This window comes from Engystomops pustulosus, chromosome 2, assembly GCF_040894005.1.
Source record: "Engystomops pustulosus chromosome 2, aEngPut4.maternal, whole genome shotgun sequence".
In the NCBI taxonomy this organism is placed as follows: Eukaryota; Metazoa; Chordata; class Amphibia; order Anura; family Leptodactylidae; genus Engystomops; species Engystomops pustulosus.
Window position 1 is genome coordinate 49,013,879 of NC_092412.1, and position 22,500 is coordinate 49,036,378.

Consider the following 22,500-nt stretch of genomic DNA (forward strand, 5'->3'; position numbering starts at 1 on the left):
AGATATCAATTGTCTGGGAGTAATAGGTGCTATATATTTCATAGTATAGAAAAATAAATTTTTGCATCCTTTGATACTAGAGGTACGTCTTGAAGCAGAGTTGTAATAAACACATCATAGGAGTTGTGGTAATGATCCGCAAACATTCGACCAAAAAAAAAAACAAAAAAAAAAAACGACACTACTACACTTGGCTGAATATCAGTTATAACCAGATACCAACAATATATAATGCACAGTACAATTACACGCAAGGACACTATAGCTGAACTTTTTCCCCCTCATTCCACAAATAGTTTTGGCTCCTCTTTCCATTATCAGGTAGTCTTAAATTTCCATCAGTAACAGGATGTTCTGCTTTTCAGTAGCAGTAAACCCACAAAGCCTCCAAGTGTACAGAGGACTCAGACTATTAGTCAAATGATCACTGTAGATACAGCTGCTGAGAAAAGCGGGTAATTATTGCTTGCAGGAAACCTCCTTCATGGAGAATATTTGTTACTTAACACCCATGTGACAAAGTGTTTTAGCACATCTAATGTATAAACATCAAGATTTACCGTAGGAGAGGCAGGCTTGGTCTGCTTGCTCAGTGCAGCTTGGTATTTAGCCATTCTGTCTTTAAGAGAGGTGGTTTCCAGGACATGCGAGATTTCAAGACTTGTCTGAGATGTGACTTTACCAGGACTGCTGTCAGGTGAGCCAATGGAAGAGTGACCTAAGCAAGATAAAAAAAAAATAAATAAAAAAAAATATAAATAAATATATATCTTAAACTTATCAAGATTGCTCTACTGTTCAATGGAGTTGAACTAACCTAGCCACCACAGTCAATAAACCATTGCCATCTCCCCCAGTGGTTATACCAGTTAGAACATGGTCATAAGATAAGATCAGGAATCACCAGATGTTCCCGTTCGGCCATGCAACCCAAAATGAATCTAGCAAATTGACGCCCCTAGCAATGTCTTTGATTGGCTAGGAGGACACCCCCGTCAATTTACAGCTAGGGACGTCAGTTTGCAGAATCGGCTGTTCGGCCGGCAATACGTCCAAGTCACGCAGCCAAAAAGGGTCAGCTCACCTCTAGTCAAAACCTGTTATTAAACTTGAATGTGAACGAGTCACAAATCAATGATTATACAAGAAACTCCATGTGTTGGTAAACCCATGGTACATGGCACAGAACTGCAGTATTACGCAGAGACACTCATATGAGAGGGTTATGCCAGGGAGCATCCAATATGCAAGTCAAATAGCACCAGAAGAAATCAAGGCACCCTGCATGCTCATTATTAAATCTAATTAAAGCTACATAACATTTTATATAGAATTAAGGTGTTGTACATTGAAATTGGTGGATGACAAGTTCTCAACCAACTCCATATATTCTGGATCCAAGCCAAAAAGTTTCGGAATGTGTCATTGGCTTATAATCTCAAAGTCCTCAAAGCGTTGCCCATGGCAACCAGACACTACTGATATATCTTTCACTAAATATAACTTTACGTTGGTCTATTCACCAATAAATCCCATTGTCAGAAGATCATACTGGCCAGAAGACTATTCCAGGCTTAAAAACAGTGCACAAAACACTGAAATATTGAGTTTCAGTTCAGAGTATATAAAAAAAAAAAAAAATAAAATTTATATACACAAAAAAAAAAAATTGTGGAAACCACACACACACACACACCACACACACACACACACACCACACCACACCCACACACCCACACACCACACCCACACACACACACACCACACACACACCACACACCACCACACACCACACACCACCACACACCCACACACCACCACACCCACACACCACCACACCCACACACCACCACACACCACACACCACACACCACACACCACACACCACACACCACACACCACACACCACACACCACACACCACACACCACACACCACACACCACACACCACACACCACACACCACACACCACACACCACACACCACACACCACACACCACACACCACACACCACACACCCTTACTTTTCTCAGAGAAGCAGGCATCTAAGTCTTCATTTGCAAGATGATTTTCAGCGTTCAACCTCCCAACATTTATTTTGCCTGGTTCACGTTGGGAATGCTTTAGCCATTGAGGGGGAAAAAAAAAAAAAAAAAAAGTTAGTCAAATATTAAAAAGAGATGCATAGAAAAACATGACAGCCCATCCCCATTTGATCTAAAAGTGATGTTATACAAATACCTTCAAGTTGAGGATAGCAAAAAAAAAAAACAAAAACAAAAAAACCCTTTGTTTTTTGTAGATTAATATATAGTGTTTAAAGGAGACCCATTTTAGCACCCCCAGAGCATAGAACATATGCCAAAGTTTGTATAAAAATGTTTTACAGGAAAATAAAAATTATATGCTATATAGTACATTCAATGCCTTGTGCTCTGTGACTAGGCACTTGTCCCCTGCTGTGTTCACACCTCGAGTTTTTTTTGGATTAATGCTTGCGTTTTCAAATGCAGAGCAGCTCAGATGGAGAGGAGATTTGTCCAAAAAAAAACCCTAAATGCAGCAAAATGGGCAAATCTCTTTAGGTTTTACACAAAGGGGGTTGCTTAAAATGGGTCCGCTGGGTTCAAAAAGGGAACCTGTCGACACATTAAAAATACAGCTAGTGGCAGGTTCCCATAGAGCAGTAGAAACAAACCAACACCCTTTTAACTAAAAATTGTTCCCCTCAGATTCCTATATTAAATGTCATATGACAAAATCCCAGGTCCTTTACCCTTCTAACATTAGAAAATTGCACACCAAGCATATATCATCAAATCATAGCAGCCTGCATAGAGAGAAGTCGAGGTCCATGCAGGCTACTGCGATTTTTTTTTATGTGGGTCAGATATGTGCATGGGCTACAGTTTGCCAATGTTAAGAGGCTAAAGGCCCTGTGACCCTGTGATGTCACCCTGGTCACATGACATTAGGCCACACCCTTCGACTCACTAGATACCAAGCAAGTTCATAATTGATTTTGTGGTGATTGGAGGGAAATACATTTTTAGCTAAAAGAAGGGGGTCAGATAGTGGCAGATTTCTTTAGAGCCCTAGTAACTATCTGTAATTGTGAAAAATGTGGTGTCAGGTTCCCTTTAAAAGTTGACAATAAAATTATTCAATTTATAAAAAGTTCTCGTTGGGGGGACATACACAAAAAGCAATAGGAGTGATGCAAAAATTTAGGTGCAGAACCAAGCCGTGTACCAAAGTTAGCTGCCTCAAGGATTTAATGCAGGGTGCTGTATTTATCTTAGTAGCCCAGATGTTTCTTCAACTAGTGAGCTTTAAAATGGTCCTGAACCTAATAAGTGCCAAAACAAAGCATGCTTGTCCCCGACTTACTTTTGGAAGCTACTATTTGGGACCAAAAAGTTGAAATCACAAAAAGGTCTCAAAAATGAGACCAAAAACAGGCAACTTGTCACATGTATTACAAAGGGAAAACAATTAAGATACATTGCAATGATTAAGTAGGCCAACTTCAAGAAACTTAATGGGGGCACATGTATCATAGTTTGGGGCTAACACTTTCTTTCATAGAAGGATAACAGTGATCTGTATTCATTGCTCGCAGACATTAATAGAGGTCTATGGAAAACTGATACAAATCAGGTCTGTAGAAATCTGGTTTACAAGTTGGTTAAATGGGCATCATGAAGCTCCAAATTCATATATACATTTAGCTAAATTGCCCATTTTAAATTTAAAACAAAAATGGGATCGGTCAGAAGTGGCAACATTATCTCACAAGTGATGGCATACCCCTGGTATACAGAATCATTTGGGTGGGAGAACCTCTTGAACCTTGCCGACCCCGATAATGAAGAAGTTTCTGCACAGATTACTTTCCTGTGCAAAAGGATTTTGCCTCAAAAGTATAAAACGCCAGCAGAATACAGAAACTCTGGCCAATAAATACAGGAAGTAACTGGTTATGCTAGATGAGTAATGAACCGTCTCCCAAGAGATTCCTACATTTACCAGGCAACATGCACATTCCAGAGAAACTTGCATCTTGTCTTGTACCTATGGTACCAGGCACATTCAACCTAACAAAATGGAAATCTATACCACATTTCAGCAGTTTGTAAATGAAGCCGCTCAGACACAAAACACACCCACAAAGACAAAAAGCCTTGTATGAATTCAGGTATCCGAAATTTCTGCATTCCTGTGCCTGAACTAGACCTTTTACAGGTGGGTGGATGTGAAACCATGATCACCCATGATAGTTTAGTTGCTCTTAACTAAACTTAATTCGACTGCTACATGGAGGAGTTACCATACTAGCGACTATATATGCGTTTACGTTAATGCAAAACATGTGGTGCTTGTGCATAAATCGCAGGTAACTCCTGCCTATATCATGGCCTCAGAATGCAGCTAAGGAAAACCCCTTCAAGGCTAAGGAGATAATGACCATGACCAAGGTTGGCCACAGCAAAAAAGCCTGCAGCAATACACTACCAGTTTAGTGCATGGGATTTGTACCGATCTTCTTTATCCAAACGCGATACGGACACAGATACAAATTCATTTCTGCAACAACTAGGGATGTGCATTTCCAATTTTGCAGAATGAGCAAAACAAAAAGGGGGAAGAATGTTGCGGACGTTGGCAGTGTTCACACCTTGAGTTTTTTTGCATTAACGCTTGTGTTCTCAAATGCAGAGCAGCTCAGGAGAGGAGATTTGCCTAATTACAAAAACGCACGCGTAAATGCAGCGTAATTTGGCAAATCTCCTCATTGATGTTTAAACCAGGAGTGTAGTGAAACCTAATGGAGAGGCGCTAATCTTCCTCCATGTTCTCATCCATATTGATGCACCACTGCTTTTGGCTTTAAAGACTGCATCAGCACGCGACTCCCCATACAGCCTTATAATCACATGTGATTTATATTCCTCTCCATGATGAAGGAGACTGAGCGTGCTGGTGTGTGTGTGTGTGTGTGACTGATTGTCTACGTGTCAATAGTTATTTGTGTTGTATCAAGATGTCTGGCTGCAGTATCCTGCTGTTATCTACTATGTAATATCCCTCAGGTAGTTTTGAAACGCAGTAAGAACCTGACTGTTACCATGGCTGTTGTATAATAATCCTGTATTGGGGGGAAGGAAATATGTGACAGACAATCTTGATTTCTGGTTTTGTTTATTATGTTTGTATAAAAATTCAAAAACTGCAAAAATAAATACTTTTAAAAAAAAAAAAAAAGACTGCATCAGCAAAACTGAATGTGTGAATGCACCCCAACATGAATCTTTAAGGTCCATGTAGTAGCAGGAACCCAAAAGCTTGATCCTTGTCGCCATGCTAAATATTGACCTCTTACAGTGATGGGGTGCAATAGAGTGTTTCTGTGTAAATTGAGGACTGGAGCTGGTCATTTGTCAGCCCCAAGATCTTTCTATCTCATAATTGCCCCTTGTCCTGCAAAAACAAGGCACTATTAAGCCAGTTCTCATTCATGGACACCGTGCCATTATGCTGCTCTTTTTGCACTTTTATAATTGAGCAATGAAGAAACAATGAGTCAGTGTGGAAGAACACAAAGTGTTAAGCATCTCCAGTGCTGCTCAGATGCCTGCTGTTAAACCCCGGGTGGGGGAGGGGGGGGGGGGATTTACAGTCTATGACCTCATATATAGCAGCTCTAAGCACTGTAACCAGAGCCTGGAGATAGAGAATGGGATAGGAAGAGAAGGCCACAAGGAGGGCACACACTGCTGCTGGACAAAGGCCTGCATACACAAGTCAATGGATTAAATTTCCTGCCAGGCAGAGGCAGACGCACCCTGACAATTATCTGTGTATTGAATCTTATCAGGACCCAGGCATGCTGGGAATAGGCTATGCCCAGTTAACCTTTGAACCGCTCCACATCTGGTTAATCACCTACTGAATTGGCTCTGCTGACTTAAAGGGGAAGTGACCCAAACTTTCATTTTCACTTTTAAGTTTTTCTCCTAGATTAGAAGGTAATCAGAACACTATCATTCACATCTACAGTTACCTCTAGCAGCACTAGTCACACATATCAACATGTATGAATGCAATTTTCTCTTCATCAAGCTTCCCTTTGTACTAAAGATACAAGTGGACTCAATAGGGTAGAAATGCCAGAGGCCAAAAGATCTGACAATTATGGGGTCGGCTGGGTTTCTGTGGTGTCCATTATGGTTAGCAAGGTGCTGCAGTAAAGTGATAGATTTATTTTTGGCCCTGTGCACCACTTTCGGCATGGGTAGAGGGGGGATACACACGCATTGACTACAATACTTTTTCCAAACCACATTACTTGGAAGCTATTATATTACAAGGCAGATTTCCCCACAAATCTTAAGGCTCCTTTAGTGTAACTACAGATTTGGCATGAAGTGAACTTATTTCATTACAATAAATTGGGTCAAGGGTTCAACAGTGTACCATCTGCCAAGTTGGGATTCTCTGTTCCTTGTGGAATAGATATACTGGTTTGATTTTAATCCCACATCATGTCATAAGGCTTCCTGAGGGTCATGCTTAATGTTAATGGAGCTGCCTTACAAAGGTAGCTAGAAGAGGCATGGATTTCCAAACCCCTCCCTGGAAAACTTGTTTGCACATTTCCCCTACCAACAACTGCTGAATCAGACAGGTTTTTATCTACATTGACCACTGGGGTCTACAATTGGGCCAAACATACGACACCAGGAGAAGGCTGAGTGCCCTTTGGTAGCGTATGCATATTTGTCACCAACTTCTCCCTTTATAAAAGGTGCTCATACAGAGACTGAAGATCTATAACAAGTACATACATGCATCCAAAAAAAAAATAAAAAAAATAAAAAATAAATAAATAAATATATACCTCTGTTCAGCTCCCCCCATTTAAAATCCTTATCTAGCACATTTATAACTGAAAAAGCTGGGTGTCCGAAAATACATCAGCAGGGCTGTGAAACCAGTTGTACTAGATACTACACTAGTAGTTTTCCCCTTACATATTAATTCACAGGCTCACTACTCAGGGTCTTGGAAAAGATGGATTACATATTAGGAGTGTTACTTATGTAGCAAGCCATGTTGAAGTGCTATATGAACAAAGCTTTGAGTGGAAACAAAGTATACATATGGAAACAATGTATATTACGTCTATACAGACACTTTCAGCCAATACACAGGAAAAGAAAGTGAGCTCACACTCAGTCTGCTTCCTGATCACAGGCGGCTCACATGTGCCGATTCATTTCCAAAGTGCTGACATATCTGTTTTACCATTAGGAGGAAGTTTACAGCAGACATGGATGTTCTACAGAATGAATAATCTCCTTGGAGTAGTTACAGAAACCACAAGAAGGGGGATAAGGGAATTATGCCCTGGAGTCATTTCTGTTCTAACACGGAGGCAACATGGCAAAAAAATATTGCTGGGACTTTTAGTTCAAAAGAAAAGGGAGGCTCTAAATAGGATTAGTCTAGTGGGAAGGTTTTTAAGATGCTATAAGCTAATTTGGTAAAGTCCCCTCCATTCCTTCCAGCAGAGCCATGGACAGCTGCGTGAGCTCACAAAAGGTTGGCAATTTAAGGCAAGTGTTGAATCCACAGATCACCAGGGCTAAGAGCCTGGACATGACACTGGAGGGACTGTGGTCCAGCTGTCAGAAGAGCAACTGCTAAGCAATGAGGGATTAAATGGATTGAAGGATTGCTCTCAGGTTCTGCTCAAGTCTTACCTTATTGTTGGTAGCTTCACCCTTCTCAAACATCATCTTCAGGCTGGTTAAAGGAACATTAAACTTCTCAATCTTTGGAGAAGGTTCAGGGACATCCAATGTTGTAGTCTCCGAATCCTGTTCCATGCTTTCAACCTCAGTGGAGGAAGAATGAATTTCCGAGGCACTGGGATAGCGGAAGCGGCTTTGTTCCTGCACTGGAGTGCGAATCTTGGTGGTTTCGATCTCAGGACGGTCAGCAGGGACTGTTTCTATCTTAGGGCTGCTGACTCTCTGCCTTATGGCAAAGCTGCTACTGTGCTTAATTTCTGTCCGTGCAACAGGACCAGAGATCTCCCACTTCTTCCTTAACACGCTCAGGGACCCTCGATTAAAAGAGGATGGAAGAGTTTCTGTGTTCTAGAAAGAACATAAAGCGAATGATTAAGGAGGTGGCTGCTTAAAGTCAGGAAAAGAAAAGTCTCCGGCAGATCCACATCCAGACAGCTGCTCACTAGTTTTTTTTTTTGTCTTTGCCACATATAGGGAAAAAAAAAGCATTTAGCCCAGGGGGGGATGAGAGGCGGAGGAATGATCAGGCAGGAAGTTTAAGGGAAAAAAAAAAAAAAAAAAAAAAAAAAAAAAAGGATATCCTTATATGGGCAAACAGATGGGAAGAACAAGGCAAAAAAAAAATTTATGAGAAAGTGACTCATGTAACAAGGAAGAAGCCATGACATGAAATGGGAGAGAAAAGTCAGATTCAGTCTTGTTTATGCTGACAACAGGAACATTTTCTAGAAAACCAAATGCAAAACTATAAAAGTTACTTTTAACAATTATACAATTTGTATTCAGTGCCATGAGCAAGCAAGGACAGCTTTAATCAAGCCATGCAGATAAAAGGGTGGGTGCAATCAACAAGATGCCCAATTACAGGAGAAGCCCATGATAGTGATGTAGAGCATGGCAAGGGCCCTGCCACAATGAGGGCAAGAGATTTCACTGTGTAGTTCATTAGAAAACTAGAAGCAAAAATTGGTAGGGGGGGGGGGGGGGGTGTTAGGATTGATGCCCAAAACCAGGAGCCCATATACCTGTTTTCGGTGCATGGCTGCGGCCTCTGCCTGGTAGAGCTTTCAGCAGGAGTGTAGCCGCAGTGACAGGCTGCCAGGCTTTAAAGAATTAGAGGCGATTAGCAGCTATATCGGGATTGTAACCCTAAACCCTCTCACCTTATTACATGCCAAAGAAACAGCACCATGTTTAAGTTCAGTGAAAGACACGAATAGGAAGAACCCTCAAAAAAAAAAAAAAAAAAAAAATTTAACCCTGCTGCTCCCGCAAGAAAGCGTAGCCATAGCAAAGGAACAGTAATAAAAGCTTTTGCACTGCTTATTGGTGAGTAATGTCCAACTCTACAATGTCCAATTTGAGCTACATATGGTAACCATTCATAGAACAGATACCGTTCCGCAATCTAAACTGATGGCAAAGACTGCCAACCGGCAGAACTATAGTCTAAAGCAGTGGTTCTCAACCTGTGGGTCGGGACCCCAGTGGGGGTCGAACGACCAAAACCGGGGGTTGCCTAAAGCCATCGGAGCTGCAATTTTACTGTGTTTTTACTGCTAGTTGCATGGTTTGGGGTCACCACAGCATGAGGAACTGTATTGCGGGGTCACAGCATTGGAAAGGTTGAGAACCACTGGTCTAAAGTAAAAACTGAGCTATAAACCGGGAAAAAAAATATTTTGAAAGGGTCCTTGGATCACCATCTGTAACTAAATATTGGAGAAACGCAAAAAGCTCTGTAAAAAGCTGTTGTAAGAGTTATCCATGGTGCCAAGAAAAATGACCTAGCACAGCCTAGTCACATATAATAAGAGCCGACACACCATAAACAATATCGCAAATTCCAAGACAAAAAAAAAAAAAAAAAAAAAAAAAAAAAAAAAAAAAAAAAAAATCGGTGTGTCATAAGGCAAGATACAAAAACTACTTTATTAGATTAACAGTAACAATGTACAGAAAAACACACAAGGTTAAAATCACTTAAAAGGTACAAAAAGTACATACAAAACATGCAAAGTTGGCTGCACAGGTAAGTATAGCCAACAACACCCCCTCACACTCTGAGTGAAGTATCTCAGGAATAATCAATGGTAACCTGACTCTGTGAGCTAGCTAGTCCCATAACTGGACAAAAGGCAAATGAAAAATCACGATATGCGGATAGCCAAATCCTACAGTAGGTCAAAATACATTACGCTATGCTCCACTCGGAACTATGTGGTTCCAGTCAGTCAAAAACAGGTCAAAAACGTAGCATCACAAGACCGCTATCTTGTGATGCTACGTTTTTGACCTGTTTTTGACTGACTGGAACCACATAGTTCCGAGTGGAGCATAGCGTAATGTATTTTGACCTACTGTAGGATTTGGCTATCCGCATATCGTGATTTTTCATTTGCCTTTTGTCCAGTTATGGGACTAGCTAGCTCACCGAGTCAGGTTACCATTGATTATTCCTGAGATACTTCACTCAGAGTGTGAGGGGGTGTTGTTGGCTATACTTACCTGTGCAGCCAACTTTGCATGTTTTGTATGTACTTTTTGTACCTTTTAAGTGATTTTAACCTTGTGTGTGTTTTTCTGTACATTGTTACTGTTAATCTAATAAAGTAGTTTTTGTATCTTGCCTTATGACACACCGATTTTTTGTCTTGGAATTTGAGTTATCCATGGTGCACTACAAATAAATCACACTTAAATATTATCAAAGGTTTCCCCTCGAAGCACAAAGCAATGCAGACAATGATCCTATTGCTCCAAATGAGCGTTTTTACTCTTATGTAATATTTTATCTACACATGTCCCCCATGATTTATCAAGCACTATGGAATATGATTTGCCTAAAATCTTCAGCACATGGCCCACTTGACATAAAAGCAATTTTATGCTTTGGTCCCTATATACATAAGCACATATAGCATGAATTTTATTCTTCAATTCATGTATTCCAGAAAAAAATTATATATATTTTTATAGAACGATTGGTCTTTCTAGTATAGATATTATACTCTGTACATCTCCCTAGACTCAAATGACACAAGTACATGAGAACTGACTCAATCTTATCAACACAATGTTTTACTCATTTGGTTTTAGTTTCATATTACTTTGTTTTGCGTTTATAGCCATGTTTTATTTTCAGGTTTTTTTTCCCTAATTTAATCAAACAAATCTGAGTTAAAAAGGTCAGCATTTCTTAACGAGGAAAATCTTATTCGCTAAAGTCGAATGTTATCAGATAAGAAAAACGCCACTTCTAAAGCAATCAGTCAATCTGGGCAGGATTACAGCTCATGGCCCTCCGCTTACTCACTCCTCACCGTCCATCCCTGGAATGTCTGTCACCTCTCCTCACAAGGAGCTCAAGTGCTCATGCGATTAATCAGAGGAAAAAAGACATACAGTACAACAATGGCCTCATCTAGCTTTCAGCAGCTCTAGGGCATTACTGGCATCCCGATGAAAAGGCCCATTTCTCAAGACAAGAAATACAAAGGTCCTGGAACTGACAAGCTTGGGGGTTTCCACTTTCTTTATTAAAACACTGTACTGGGAAACTACCGGACATTCAAAGTAACACATATCAGGGGATTTCATCTATTATGTCATAGGATAGCCTCAAATTTCTCAAATAATTACAATTGATACAAGTGCAAGCTTTCACACTCCGTTCACATTAGGGTTGTACACCATTTTGTAGACCCTGAAAAGCTCACACAGGCTAGCCCACCATGCCTTACAAAGCATTTCTCATTTCTCTTAACACATCTTGAATTTTTTCTATATTCAATACAAATCAAAAATCTAATCGAAGGGGGGGGGGGGGGGGGGGGAGTGTTTAATCATATGGGAAGAAAAATAAATGTCAGATCAATAAAGCCAAAATATTAATAGGATTACAAAAGATTTAGCATGGTTGAAATCACATAATGGTCAAAAAGCTTTCAACATCGAGGGCATGGATGGTCACCTGACAAGTGAATATAAGAAACCTTATAATAGGTTATAAAAAAAAAAAAAAAAAAAAAAAACACCCAGTGTTAATTCTGCTGAATTAGTCTTGAAGTCTAAAGATGAGATCAAACATGGTCCAGAAATTGAGTTAAGAAATGAAATGGTGTTCAACAGATGTCAAGATACCAGCCTGAATGGGGTCCCATTCCCCAATAAATGTAGTGTACAACAGCTGAAAAAGTGTTTGAATATCTCCTTCCCGCTAATACACATTAATGGAAGTAGCGGGTCACATGCTCTCCTCCAGTGGGCGTTTCAGCAAGCAGACTTACCATCTATCCTGCGGATTGAGGATCTGCACCATAACAAACAGGACAGCGAGGTGGTAGCAAGACCTGACAGATTTTCTAAGCCCATCACAAAATGTGTGCCAAGCTGATACATTTGACAGCTGGTGGAGTTTTGCACAGGTTTTTGACATTTGACCATAGTAGGGCCATGTGAAAGCTGAACATTGTGCCAAACTGAAGAATTGCAGTTTTCATACACTCTAATGTACACACTTTTGACAACCATTGCAAAAGTGGCAGCTTTCATGATAGGGGTTGTATGACAAAAGAGGCCACTATTGAGAGTAAAACCAGTGCATAACCTGTACTCCATTCCCAACTAGGAAATTTCTAGGACAGCTAAGTATTTTTTAAGGAGAGCAGGCCGAGAAGCAGTAGAACTGGCAATGGTGAAAGTGTCTTTCATTGCACAATCCCTTTAATAGCGAAGATTGTTTTGGTATTTTGGATTAAAAATTATAAGTCTCCCCCTTATGGCCTCTTATGCAACTGGAAGATACCAGGAGCATTTTAGCTTTTAAACAAGAATTGTAGTGGTTAAGGCATTTTGTAGTTTATCAAAGGTTTTTAACACTTCCCACAACTATTGGTGCACTTTCCTCAACTTTGAAACTAAATAGCCATTGCCTCTCCAGAAAATGATGTAGGTTATAATTTACATAGGGGGTGCCTCATTAAGGGGAATAAAAAAAAACAAAACAACACACTACCAGGTCAAAGGGCAATAGCCATCAATCTCAGGTCCAGATTTATTTTCTGCAGCAGCTACTGAATCACGAGCTTCTACAAGGGACCTGTGCCCTCAAGACACATGTAATGTACTCCTAATATCCATGATCAAAAGGCTACTTACAGTTTTCTTCTTATCCTGACTGGCTTCCTCAGCTGCCTTCTGATATCTGAAAGAAAAAAAAAAGAACAGATAAACAACTTGAATTTAACAAGCTGGACAACTCAGTTTATTTGTAAATTTCTAGGTTGCAAGAACACATCAGGGTACCAAGTAGAGATTTTCAAGAATACTTGTGTCTAAACACATGTGCATACATAACCATTTTAAAAAAATCCATCATCAAAATTCATCATTATAAACCAGTGACATATAGATCCAGGCACTGGGAGGGGTTGTGTTACCAGAACCCTTGTATGATGCAGCTTCACAGGTGGTCACACAATTTCATGTACATTCATCTACAACCCTAGATTATTAAATAGCTCCCCCCCTCATTATCAGCATGAATGTAAAAGTTCATTTTAGAAGCAAGGTGCCCAAATATAAGAAGATTTCCACAGGCATGGTGCCTGGATCTATGAGCAAGTGTCTCTGGTTCCTCACAATTGAGTTTAATGGTAGATTTCCTTTAAAATCAATTAGATTTTGACAAGCTTAAAGAGGGGAGAGGGATCTCTCCTAGGCAGGTTAAAGAAAATCCAAAAAGGGGTATCAATCAACCCAAAGGCACCATAGCCAGGAGATTAAAATGTAACTTTTATTAGTAATATATTAATAAAATGAATGACAAACAAAAAAGGATAATGTAAAGACCTAAAAACACAGGAAAGCCACCATTGGAGTGTAATGATTCAGCTAGAATTGGTCTTGCCGGGTAGCCAGACTAGCAACCGAATCTGGACAAATATAGTGGTGTACCTGCAAAGTGCAGCAACTCAAAATTGAGTAGGGCAGATTGTTGTGGGAGATGTGCGTGTGCTGTGACTATTGCTCCACAATAGTCTTGAAAGACTATAGTCTTAGCCCATTACCCATGAGGAAGTCATGCAATCGTCAAAACATGTTGGGGGTCTTCTGGCAATAAGTTTTAAATAGCAGGATCCACCGACTACGTGCACGACTGAGTACTTTAGACTAGAATCATGGGCAGACTAGGAGGGGGTGGGGTGTGCATGTGTTGCAGTAGGAGTACAAAACTAAAATCTGTGTGTGTGACGCCAGAAAAGTGCTGACAATCTGATAGCCTGACCTGCTGACAGCTGTGTCTGACTACATCTTTTAGTCGGCATAGGTGTTGATACATGCTATATCAAACCACTGTAGCTACCTACTGTCCCCCTGTGGGTTGACACTTCAAGACGTGTTTTCCAGGCAACCTTACCTGTGCATGTCATCTAGATCTAATCCTGGCCCAATGCAGGATTATTTCTGCGTTTATTAATTGACAAAAAGAAAAATTTTATATCTACAGCCTCTTACTTTTGCACAGTTAGAAGCCTTCGTAAATAACCCTCCCTTTCCAGTGGAGGTCAGAGTCAGGGGGAGAATCATTATCTTTGGAAGCAAACCTAAAGCGACCCCCATCCTCACCTCAAAACAATTACGGTAGCCATGTTGTGCTGCTCCACTGTTCCTCCTGGAATAGGCTCACAGTGTAATCACTTATTGGACAATGTCAGACTGTACAAATTTATGAATTGAGATGGTTGTCAAAGAAAACAAATGACGATGTATATTGTACAATTACAAATTACTTAATTTTATTACATTCAATCAAGAGTTCTCAAGATTTCTAGAATGGTGATAGCTGAAAATATGGACAGTTGTGGTAAAGTGGTAAAGAATTAGAAAACTGACTCAAGCTGCAATGAAATACAGGCACAGGGGTGGCACACTTATAAGGGACAATGCCGTTTAAAGGCCTTGTTTTTAACTTATACAATAAGGTCATTCTTCTCTAAGGCAAGTCTAGTGAAGTCCTGTTAGCCCTACATTCTTCACCAAGAAAGAAGTGAACCTTTATTGCAATAGGTTACCTTAGCGAGAATGTCACTGAATAATTAACCCTGGTAACGTGAGGTTATAGCCAGCCTTAGTTATGTAAAACAGTAATGGTGGGGGGTAAAATAAATACGCAATGTTCAAGCCTCATAAATCATGGAGCGACCTATGTGCTCGGCCATCACTGGAATTTCATAGCTGATAATTTTACCGTCAACCTAAAAACACTTCAATATTGAATCTCACTGAACAACAGAAAGATCTATACAAGAACTCAGATAAAATTAAATATTTAAGCAACCCAGTCTCCATGTTATAGAGCAGAGTGAGCCATGTAGATCGATATATATAATGGGAAAATTACTAGCTGAGGAGACCACTGCTCATTAGAACAATATAACCCGAAAATCGAGTGCTGTGGGGGATTGGGAGCAGTTCTTCATATTAAAATACATTTTACTGAACTACCCCCCCACCCAGTAAATGAAGTCAATGTCAAGAGTAGAGCATAAGGTAGCCAGAAGTTATTTAGGTCAGATCCTGCTTAGTTTTGACCAAAACTGCGTGTGAGAAAGCACCAGAGGCTGGTGGCCAAAGTGTCAATATGCCATGAAATAGGATTATACTAGAGGATAAAGCAAATATAAAAAACTGCATGAATGGCCAAGGTCGCCGCTTTAGATCCATAAATGGGTAGCTTAACAGCAAGGTGCCCGACATAACAGTTACACCAAAGATTGATTGAATAAATGATTTCTAGCTGTCAAAACATATTCCGTTACCCCTACAGTTACATTACTGAGCCTCCGACAACACACATAGGAGCGGCTTCCCAACAACAGGGAAGGGTTAGCAAATTCTCTTGAGGAACCTGAGTAACCTTCCCAGGAGTGTTCAGGGCAAGATTCTACCTGTCTACAAGCACTGGAACATGAGACAAACTTTCCTCATCAGTAATAGGATCGCACATTGCTACAACAGCAGCTGCGCAGTCAATTGTGTCATGATGCAGATATGTAACAAATATGCTGCGGCTATGTATACAGATTGTAATCTCTCACATTAGCCATGACAAGATACCATCCAGAATGTGGCCTGTGGACTTATCACAGAAACATGCCCTCCAATTAAAAAGGAGCTTTGGTAAAGGCTTTCCTCATTACACATGACTGGACCCGATCCCATTCTTGGCACTAAATAAATGGCTTCCTGTACTACTGAGATCTGAATGCGGTCTCATTACCCTACTAAGACACAAACATCAAGGCTCATTGCATGAAGGGGAAGAAAAGCCCATGCAGGCATGAAGCAAAATCCAAAGTTCAATCAGGTGTGATATGCCAGATTCCCATACAAGAATAGTATTGCAGGTAACTTCAATAAATCAAAAAGTGGGTGGTCATTTTGAAAACAAAATATAAATCTTAAAACTCAGAAGGCAAAATCAGCTCTCCAGGACATTCTGGGGTGTGACTAGTACTCGCAGCTCAAAAACTTGGAATAACAGGTACTCAAGAGACATTTTAACACAACCAGCACGGAATTCATACTAAGACTTTCAGGACAGCCATCAGCCCTCATTCCTAATGAAGTGAATGAAGCACTTGTCAAACATGTGCACAAGAGCTTCATTCATCAGGAACTTATCTTCCCAAGTGTCAGACCCCCCAATGAGCAGTCAAATCCTATCATGTTGTCAGAGAACAAATGTACATAGTGGGCTGGGGTTGGGAAATAAGATCCTTTAGTAAATAAATTAATTCACTGGCTGTTAGATGCTAGGCACGCGGACCAACCACAGTCTTTGTACCCATGATGAGAGTCCTGCTGGTTTTAACAAAGGTTTCCCAACTAGATACATTAATACAGAATAGTAAGGCTTACATCTTTAATTTTGTCTCATATTAAAAGACACCATCAAGTCTGTAGGGTTTTGCCATAGTTTCTTTCAATAGTGAATTCAAGTGAATTTATAATATAAATCAGTAAAAATTGAGCTATTAATAGGAGGAATGCATTCTGACATTGAGACAAAGTGTATTAGAGAGGAAGGACTAAAAAAAAACAACAAAAAAAACACAATGTTAAGACTGTTTTTCACATCCCTGGTACAATGACTTGTACAGATGCCTCAAAGTGCCATTGATTTCTATGGGTGTTTTCACATTGGCTTGTATTGTCACTGATATGTTGTCCGTAGGGGAAAAAAAAAAAAAAAAATTATGAAACATGTCCCATTGCTTTCACGAATGCGGATCACAAAAGCAATAGAAGTCTTTGAGTCCGCGTAAGAAAAATAAAAACTGGTAAAAACACTTTCGTTCATTGCTTTCAAAACTCCTCTTCAAAGTTTTTTGTGGACATGGAGACAAAGCAGAAAAAAAAATAAAATAAATGGAGACCGAACGCAACAGATGCTCAACTGAAGCTGATCATCAACGACAATGTGAAAGCCCTTACCGTGATCTATGGGACTTTTCACCGCAAGCCGTTAAGAAAATCAGCAATTTTATGAACTGTATTAAAGGGGTTGTCCGACTATTGGAAGTTGTCGGAGCAGAGCTTCTGTTCCCCGGTAAACAAACAAGGGCGTGGCTCTGACGGACCATGGGATACTGGAAGCAGGCAAGTGCAGCTTTAATTTTTCAATAAATTCCTTCCCAGACCGGCTATTAAATTTTTTGGATAACCTGTTTAATATTCATGAGAATGCAGCCCTTCTACTCAGAGTGAACCAGTGACTTTCTGGAGTCAGACGCTTACTACCATTTCTCTAAAACAATAGTAGGAACAGTGATAAAGCTACAAGACTCCACCGTGTACAAACAGTGCAAAAGTCAACTTACACATTGAATGAGTTTCTTATAGCATTGTAATCCAATGGCTTGTGTTTCCTTACAAACAAAAAAAGAAATAAAAAAAAAAAAAACTTACTTGGAAAACCGTTCCATTATAGCAGCATTCTTCGGCTTCACAAGAGACAACTCTCTGGCCGTTACTCGGAGGGACTGGGAGGCCCACTGACCTCTTTTAAACCCAGACGTGTCCATGTTAAGAAACCTGGGGTATTAAAACAAGAAATAGATTATTATTAATCTTGTAAAAAAAAAAAAAAAAAAAAAGCACATACTAAGCAGAACTTCTTGCTGACAGAGACTTCAACAAGTCATTCATTTATAGATTCAGAGAAAGGCCTGAAAATACTTGCATAATGAAGCACTGGTGAGATAGAGTAAGCAAACAATTGCCCTCTATTCGACAGTCTACTAACCACGAATGCTTAAGGTAAACATGTAAAAGCCTATACAGACAGATGTAACTATGGAAGGCCTCACCAATTTGCATTTTTGCACATCAAGACATTTTTCTTATAGTTTTTATTTTAAAAGGTCTGAAGATTTTTCTTTGTCCATTTTGTGTCCAGGATTATGGGGGCTGCCACCCTGTCCAAACTACAGCATTTAATGGCCTGCTGTACTGCAGCCTCATGGCTATAGACAACAGTAGCCCAGATCAGACTTCTTGAGGCTGCATTCAAACGTTTCATTTTTCATATGCAGTTTTTGAAGCCAAAAGCAGGAGTGGATGATAATGGTTGAGGACCCATCATTCAGACAAGCTGGTGTCATCTTCTACATGGCTCTCAGCCAGCTGTAGCTATGGGACGTCGAGAGGGGGGGGGGGGCACATAGATGGGCACTAGTGACGTAGCTGGCAATTTTCACATTTTTAAAACCGTCTATAATCACACCATTCTAAGATAAAGCAAAAAAGTTTCACAAAAATCAACATTACAGAACAAACATGCAAGTACAAGTAGTGTACTATCATTGAATGATGATAATTTGCAGTTGACATCCAGCAATATAGACACTGCCCATATCAGTGGCTTCTATTTCAATGGGACTTTTTGGGCTCTGTTGGTAAACATGATTTGAAAAAATAATAAATCTGTCACATCTAAGTAATGGAGTAGTACAAGATGGGTGTATTGAGCAGTGTTCACATCTCACATACAAGTAAGCAGCAGTATAGCTATAACATATAGATATCAATCCTATTAGTGCAAGCCCATCGTCCTTCCTCTAAATCGATGCCAATCCCTGAACACACCCTCGAACACCCATAAAGCAAACTTGCCCTAGAGAACTTCCGAGAAATCATGAGTAATAGCAAACCGACTTTCTATAGCAGATATCTGCACTAGAGAAATACACTCCAGGCACAAGTACAAATGACTTGAACACATGAATAAACCATCTCCAGGCGAAATACTGAGCAACCAAATATATGAAGTGGTGAAACATAACCTGCAGTGCGAAAAACCAGACAAACTCGTCACTGCCAGGTCACCACAATGAGCTTTCCGTAGGATCACTGCCCTCATTCCTGCATGATTTGTCATCCGTACACGCATAGATTATTAACTCTAATGTCTACCTGCAAAAGATACACATCTTACAAAGGTGACCTACAGGCAGAGGAAACAAAAGATAGCAAAACAAATCATCAATTTACATAAACATATCTACACAAAGGAGCTTGTACACAAAAATAGGAACAAGGATTGGATCAACAATAAAATCAGCCTGGCAGGATTTCCACTTAGAATATAAATAAATCCACTTTAATAATATTATTACACTTAATTAGCTTAGAGGAAAAAAAACCTGCCTAAAGGGTCACTATAAAGCAGTGATGGCGAACCTTTTAGAGACCGAGTGCCCAAACTGCAAACCGAAATCTGCTTCATTTAGCGCAAAAATTAAAGCAGTATCTTATTGCTCCCTGTTCAACAATGTTCAATCTTACTGGCCTCCTGAGGACACCAACACAGTAGAAAGGAGGGAAAATTTGCATAATTTTAGCTTCTTTCCAGTGTCCCTCTGTACACAGAGAATCATGGGGCCAGCAGGAGGTCCTCCAGAGAATTCGGCCCTGTCTACTCATTCTCCCTTTTACTAGAGTCCCAACACCTTTTCTTTCTATGCAGACAGCCATACCAGCACCTTTAAAACCGTGAAATTGCCACAAAAAGAAGGAAACTGCTGTACCACCAGCAGGCACAGCGGGAATAATTTCAGGATAAAAAAAAAAATAAATAAAATTCAATCTTCCTTATGACAGACAGATTATTAGGAAACTTGAAAACTGACTGGACAATGCAGGTTTACTTGTAGGGCGAGTTGGTAGCTTGTAGTCTTACTATACATATTGGTGCTAGCAATTTTAGCTCACCACCGGTTATTCACAAAATGCTGAACACAAGGTACGTTAAAGAGAACCCGTCAGGGCAATTAGGGGCACTACACCACCCACAGGCCCTTATGGACCAGTTGTTTACTGCCACAAATCGCACCGTTTGAAATTCTTTTTAATCAGATAAAAAAATAAAATAAAATCCTCAACTCAGTCCCTGTACGTTTTTCAGCAAGTGAAGTCTTGTTACACCCAGCTTCACTGCGCAGACGCCGTAGATATATTGCCCTGGCATAACTTCAGGTATTGCAATAGGAGGCACCAGCGCTTCTGATGCGGGTCCGATGCGCCTTATCAGACTCACATCTAGACAAGTATGTTAACACTTTAACACAAAGTCGTGAAAAAGGTCAATTTGGGACGCAAAAACTGTTCCACAAGGAGCTGTAGCTGGTTTAAGGTTCCAAAACGACCCAACAGCACTTCTTTAAAGCTAGAAATCCTGAACAAAATACAGCATTAAAAAAAATACTGCACCCTTCCCTTAAAGGAACACTCCAGTCAAAGCAGATTGTTGAATTATACCTTGAGCAGAGCCTGAAGGGAGCAGCAGGACTCCAGTTTCTAGTAAGGTTCTAGGAATACAATGAGCACATGCTCCTCCCTTCAGGCCCTGCACCATGCATTGCTCAATGCATTATCCAGCTTTCACTGGAAGCTTCCTTTAAATCTCCACCATTTTAAAGGGCGGGTCAGACATCTTTTATAGAACTCCATGCATACAGTAGCATTCTCTGCCAGAAGCATTAACCCAAAGGTCACCAACATCCTGCACCGTTAACAGACAGGCAGGGGTGAAGGATTATCCAAACCATCTTATAAAAAAAGGACTAGCCCTGGATCTATAGTAGCAGACTGTCAAATCTACACCTGGAACATATTAGAATATCACACAAGCCTATAAAAATATTTGCTGTTTATGTATAAAGATTCACAGTGAAAACATAGGAGATGGTAATTAGCTTCACATACAGGGAATTTTTGGTACTGCAAGCTAGCAGGGAGAGAGAGGAGAGTCCTATGATAAGGATACAGGTGCAGCATAACCAGCAGCTCTCAGGTTACTTACATCCCACCTGCTACTATTACAGTATTAGAGCACAGTTCACATACTGCAGAACAGGTGTGGATGACATACAGTCCTGGGATAGGGAGTGGACCTATGCAGGGCAAATTGCACCCTGTTATATATGTGAAAGCTGATAGTAGGGAGGGGGGGGGGTTATCATTTACCAAATATCAAGTTTTATTAAAAAATTTATATACACATCGTCCACTAGCTGCAATGTATACATATATAGTATAGCAATATGGATACACTATAGCAGAAGGTAGCCTGTATGTATCAAGATTACATAAGATTATTATGTATACACAATGTATATTATTATGGATACAAATAGAAGGATTGTATTATGGATAAATGTAAGGATACAAACATCTACTACAGTATATGCCAGGTGTGCACGGTTATATCACATATACCTGATATAAGATGTCATAACTCTATAACGTTAATAAATACTCACAATGATTAAGGCAAAGTTCACAAGCTGCGGTTATTCCACAGGTACATATGTTATCAGAGTAGGACTAGAAGAGCCACCAGCAGGAGCTGCAGTTAGAGGCGCAGAACGGACGGAAAGTTACCGGTCATCAGCCCCGCATCATGTGTGACCCAGTTACGGACGTAATGGAGACTCACCTCACCCGGGCCGGACTAGTGCTCTGTTCCTCTGCCGCTGATGCGTCTTCTCCGCTCCCGGACTATAAGCAGCGTCCACACCGTGATCAGCCCGCACCTGCTACAGCCCCGCAAACCCCCGCACCTGCACGGCCCACCTACTCACTGACGTCACTGGGCCTGCCACCGCCTCATATAAAAGGACGGTGCCAACAGCGCCACCTAGGGGAGATCCGCGGAATGACAGGTACAGGGGCTCGTCATGGCATCGGAAGGCGGGAGAATAAGCTACTGGGAAAAGAGAAGTGTTTGAGGTAAAACTGTTCCAGTTGCCCATGGAAACCAATCAGATCTCTGCTTTGATTTTATGAACAGCTGTGGGAAAATGAAAGCTGAGCTCTGATTGGCCGCCATGGGCAACTAGGACAGTTCTGCCCTTAGACATTGGTCACAGGAGAGGAGGGTGTGAGCACTGCTCACCCCACCCCTCTCCATAGCGATACATGGCGCACAGCGCCATAATACGGGAAAACATAGGACATGACCTATCTTTTTCTCGGGTACGGAACCACTCCGTACGGCTCCATGCCACCGTTGCCGGCCAATGGGGGACATGTATACAACGTATATGTACGTCCCCCACATTGTAAAAAAAAGCATGAGTTTGTTAACATAATGTTAACATGTAATAACACCTGC

General features: G+C 40.6%; 1 protein-coding gene and 1 long non-coding RNA gene across 6 annotated transcripts in view; one reads left to right on the forward strand and one right to left on the reverse strand.

Moving 5' to 3' along the window:
* The window catches only part of LIMA1 (LIM domain and actin binding 1), a 32,893-nt gene extending 10,789 nt beyond the window's left edge, over positions 1 to 22,104 (reverse strand). Inside the window, exons 1-6 of one of the 5 annotated variants that reach the window (XM_072134532.1) lie at positions 21,828 to 22,104; positions 17,793 to 17,918; positions 12,978 to 13,023; positions 7,767 to 8,165; positions 2,025 to 2,121; positions 561 to 718 (exon numbers count right to left, since the gene is read on the reverse strand). In XM_072134532.1, the coding sequence (XP_071990633.1) occupies positions 561 to 718; positions 2,025 to 2,121; positions 7,767 to 8,165; positions 12,978 to 13,023; positions 17,793 to 17,908 (816 nt within the window). In that variant the 5' untranslated portion in view covers positions 17,909 to 17,918; positions 21,828 to 22,104. Of the gene's footprint in view, positions 1 to 560; positions 719 to 2,024; positions 2,122 to 7,766; positions 8,166 to 8,842; positions 8,918 to 12,977; positions 13,024 to 17,792; positions 17,919 to 21,646; positions 21,757 to 21,822 lie in introns of those variants that run through there. The other 4 variants (XM_072134530.1, XM_072134533.1, XM_072134535.1 and 1 more) reach the window with 4 other exon arrangements.
* Positions 5,719 to 8,041, forward strand: LOC140117626 (uncharacterized). Its single transcript, XR_011853046.1, has 2 exons — positions 5,719 to 6,029; positions 7,572 to 8,041. It is a non-coding gene; the product is annotated as an uncharacterized lncRNA (long non-coding RNA).
* Positions 22,105 to 22,500: the final 396 nt, after the last annotated feature.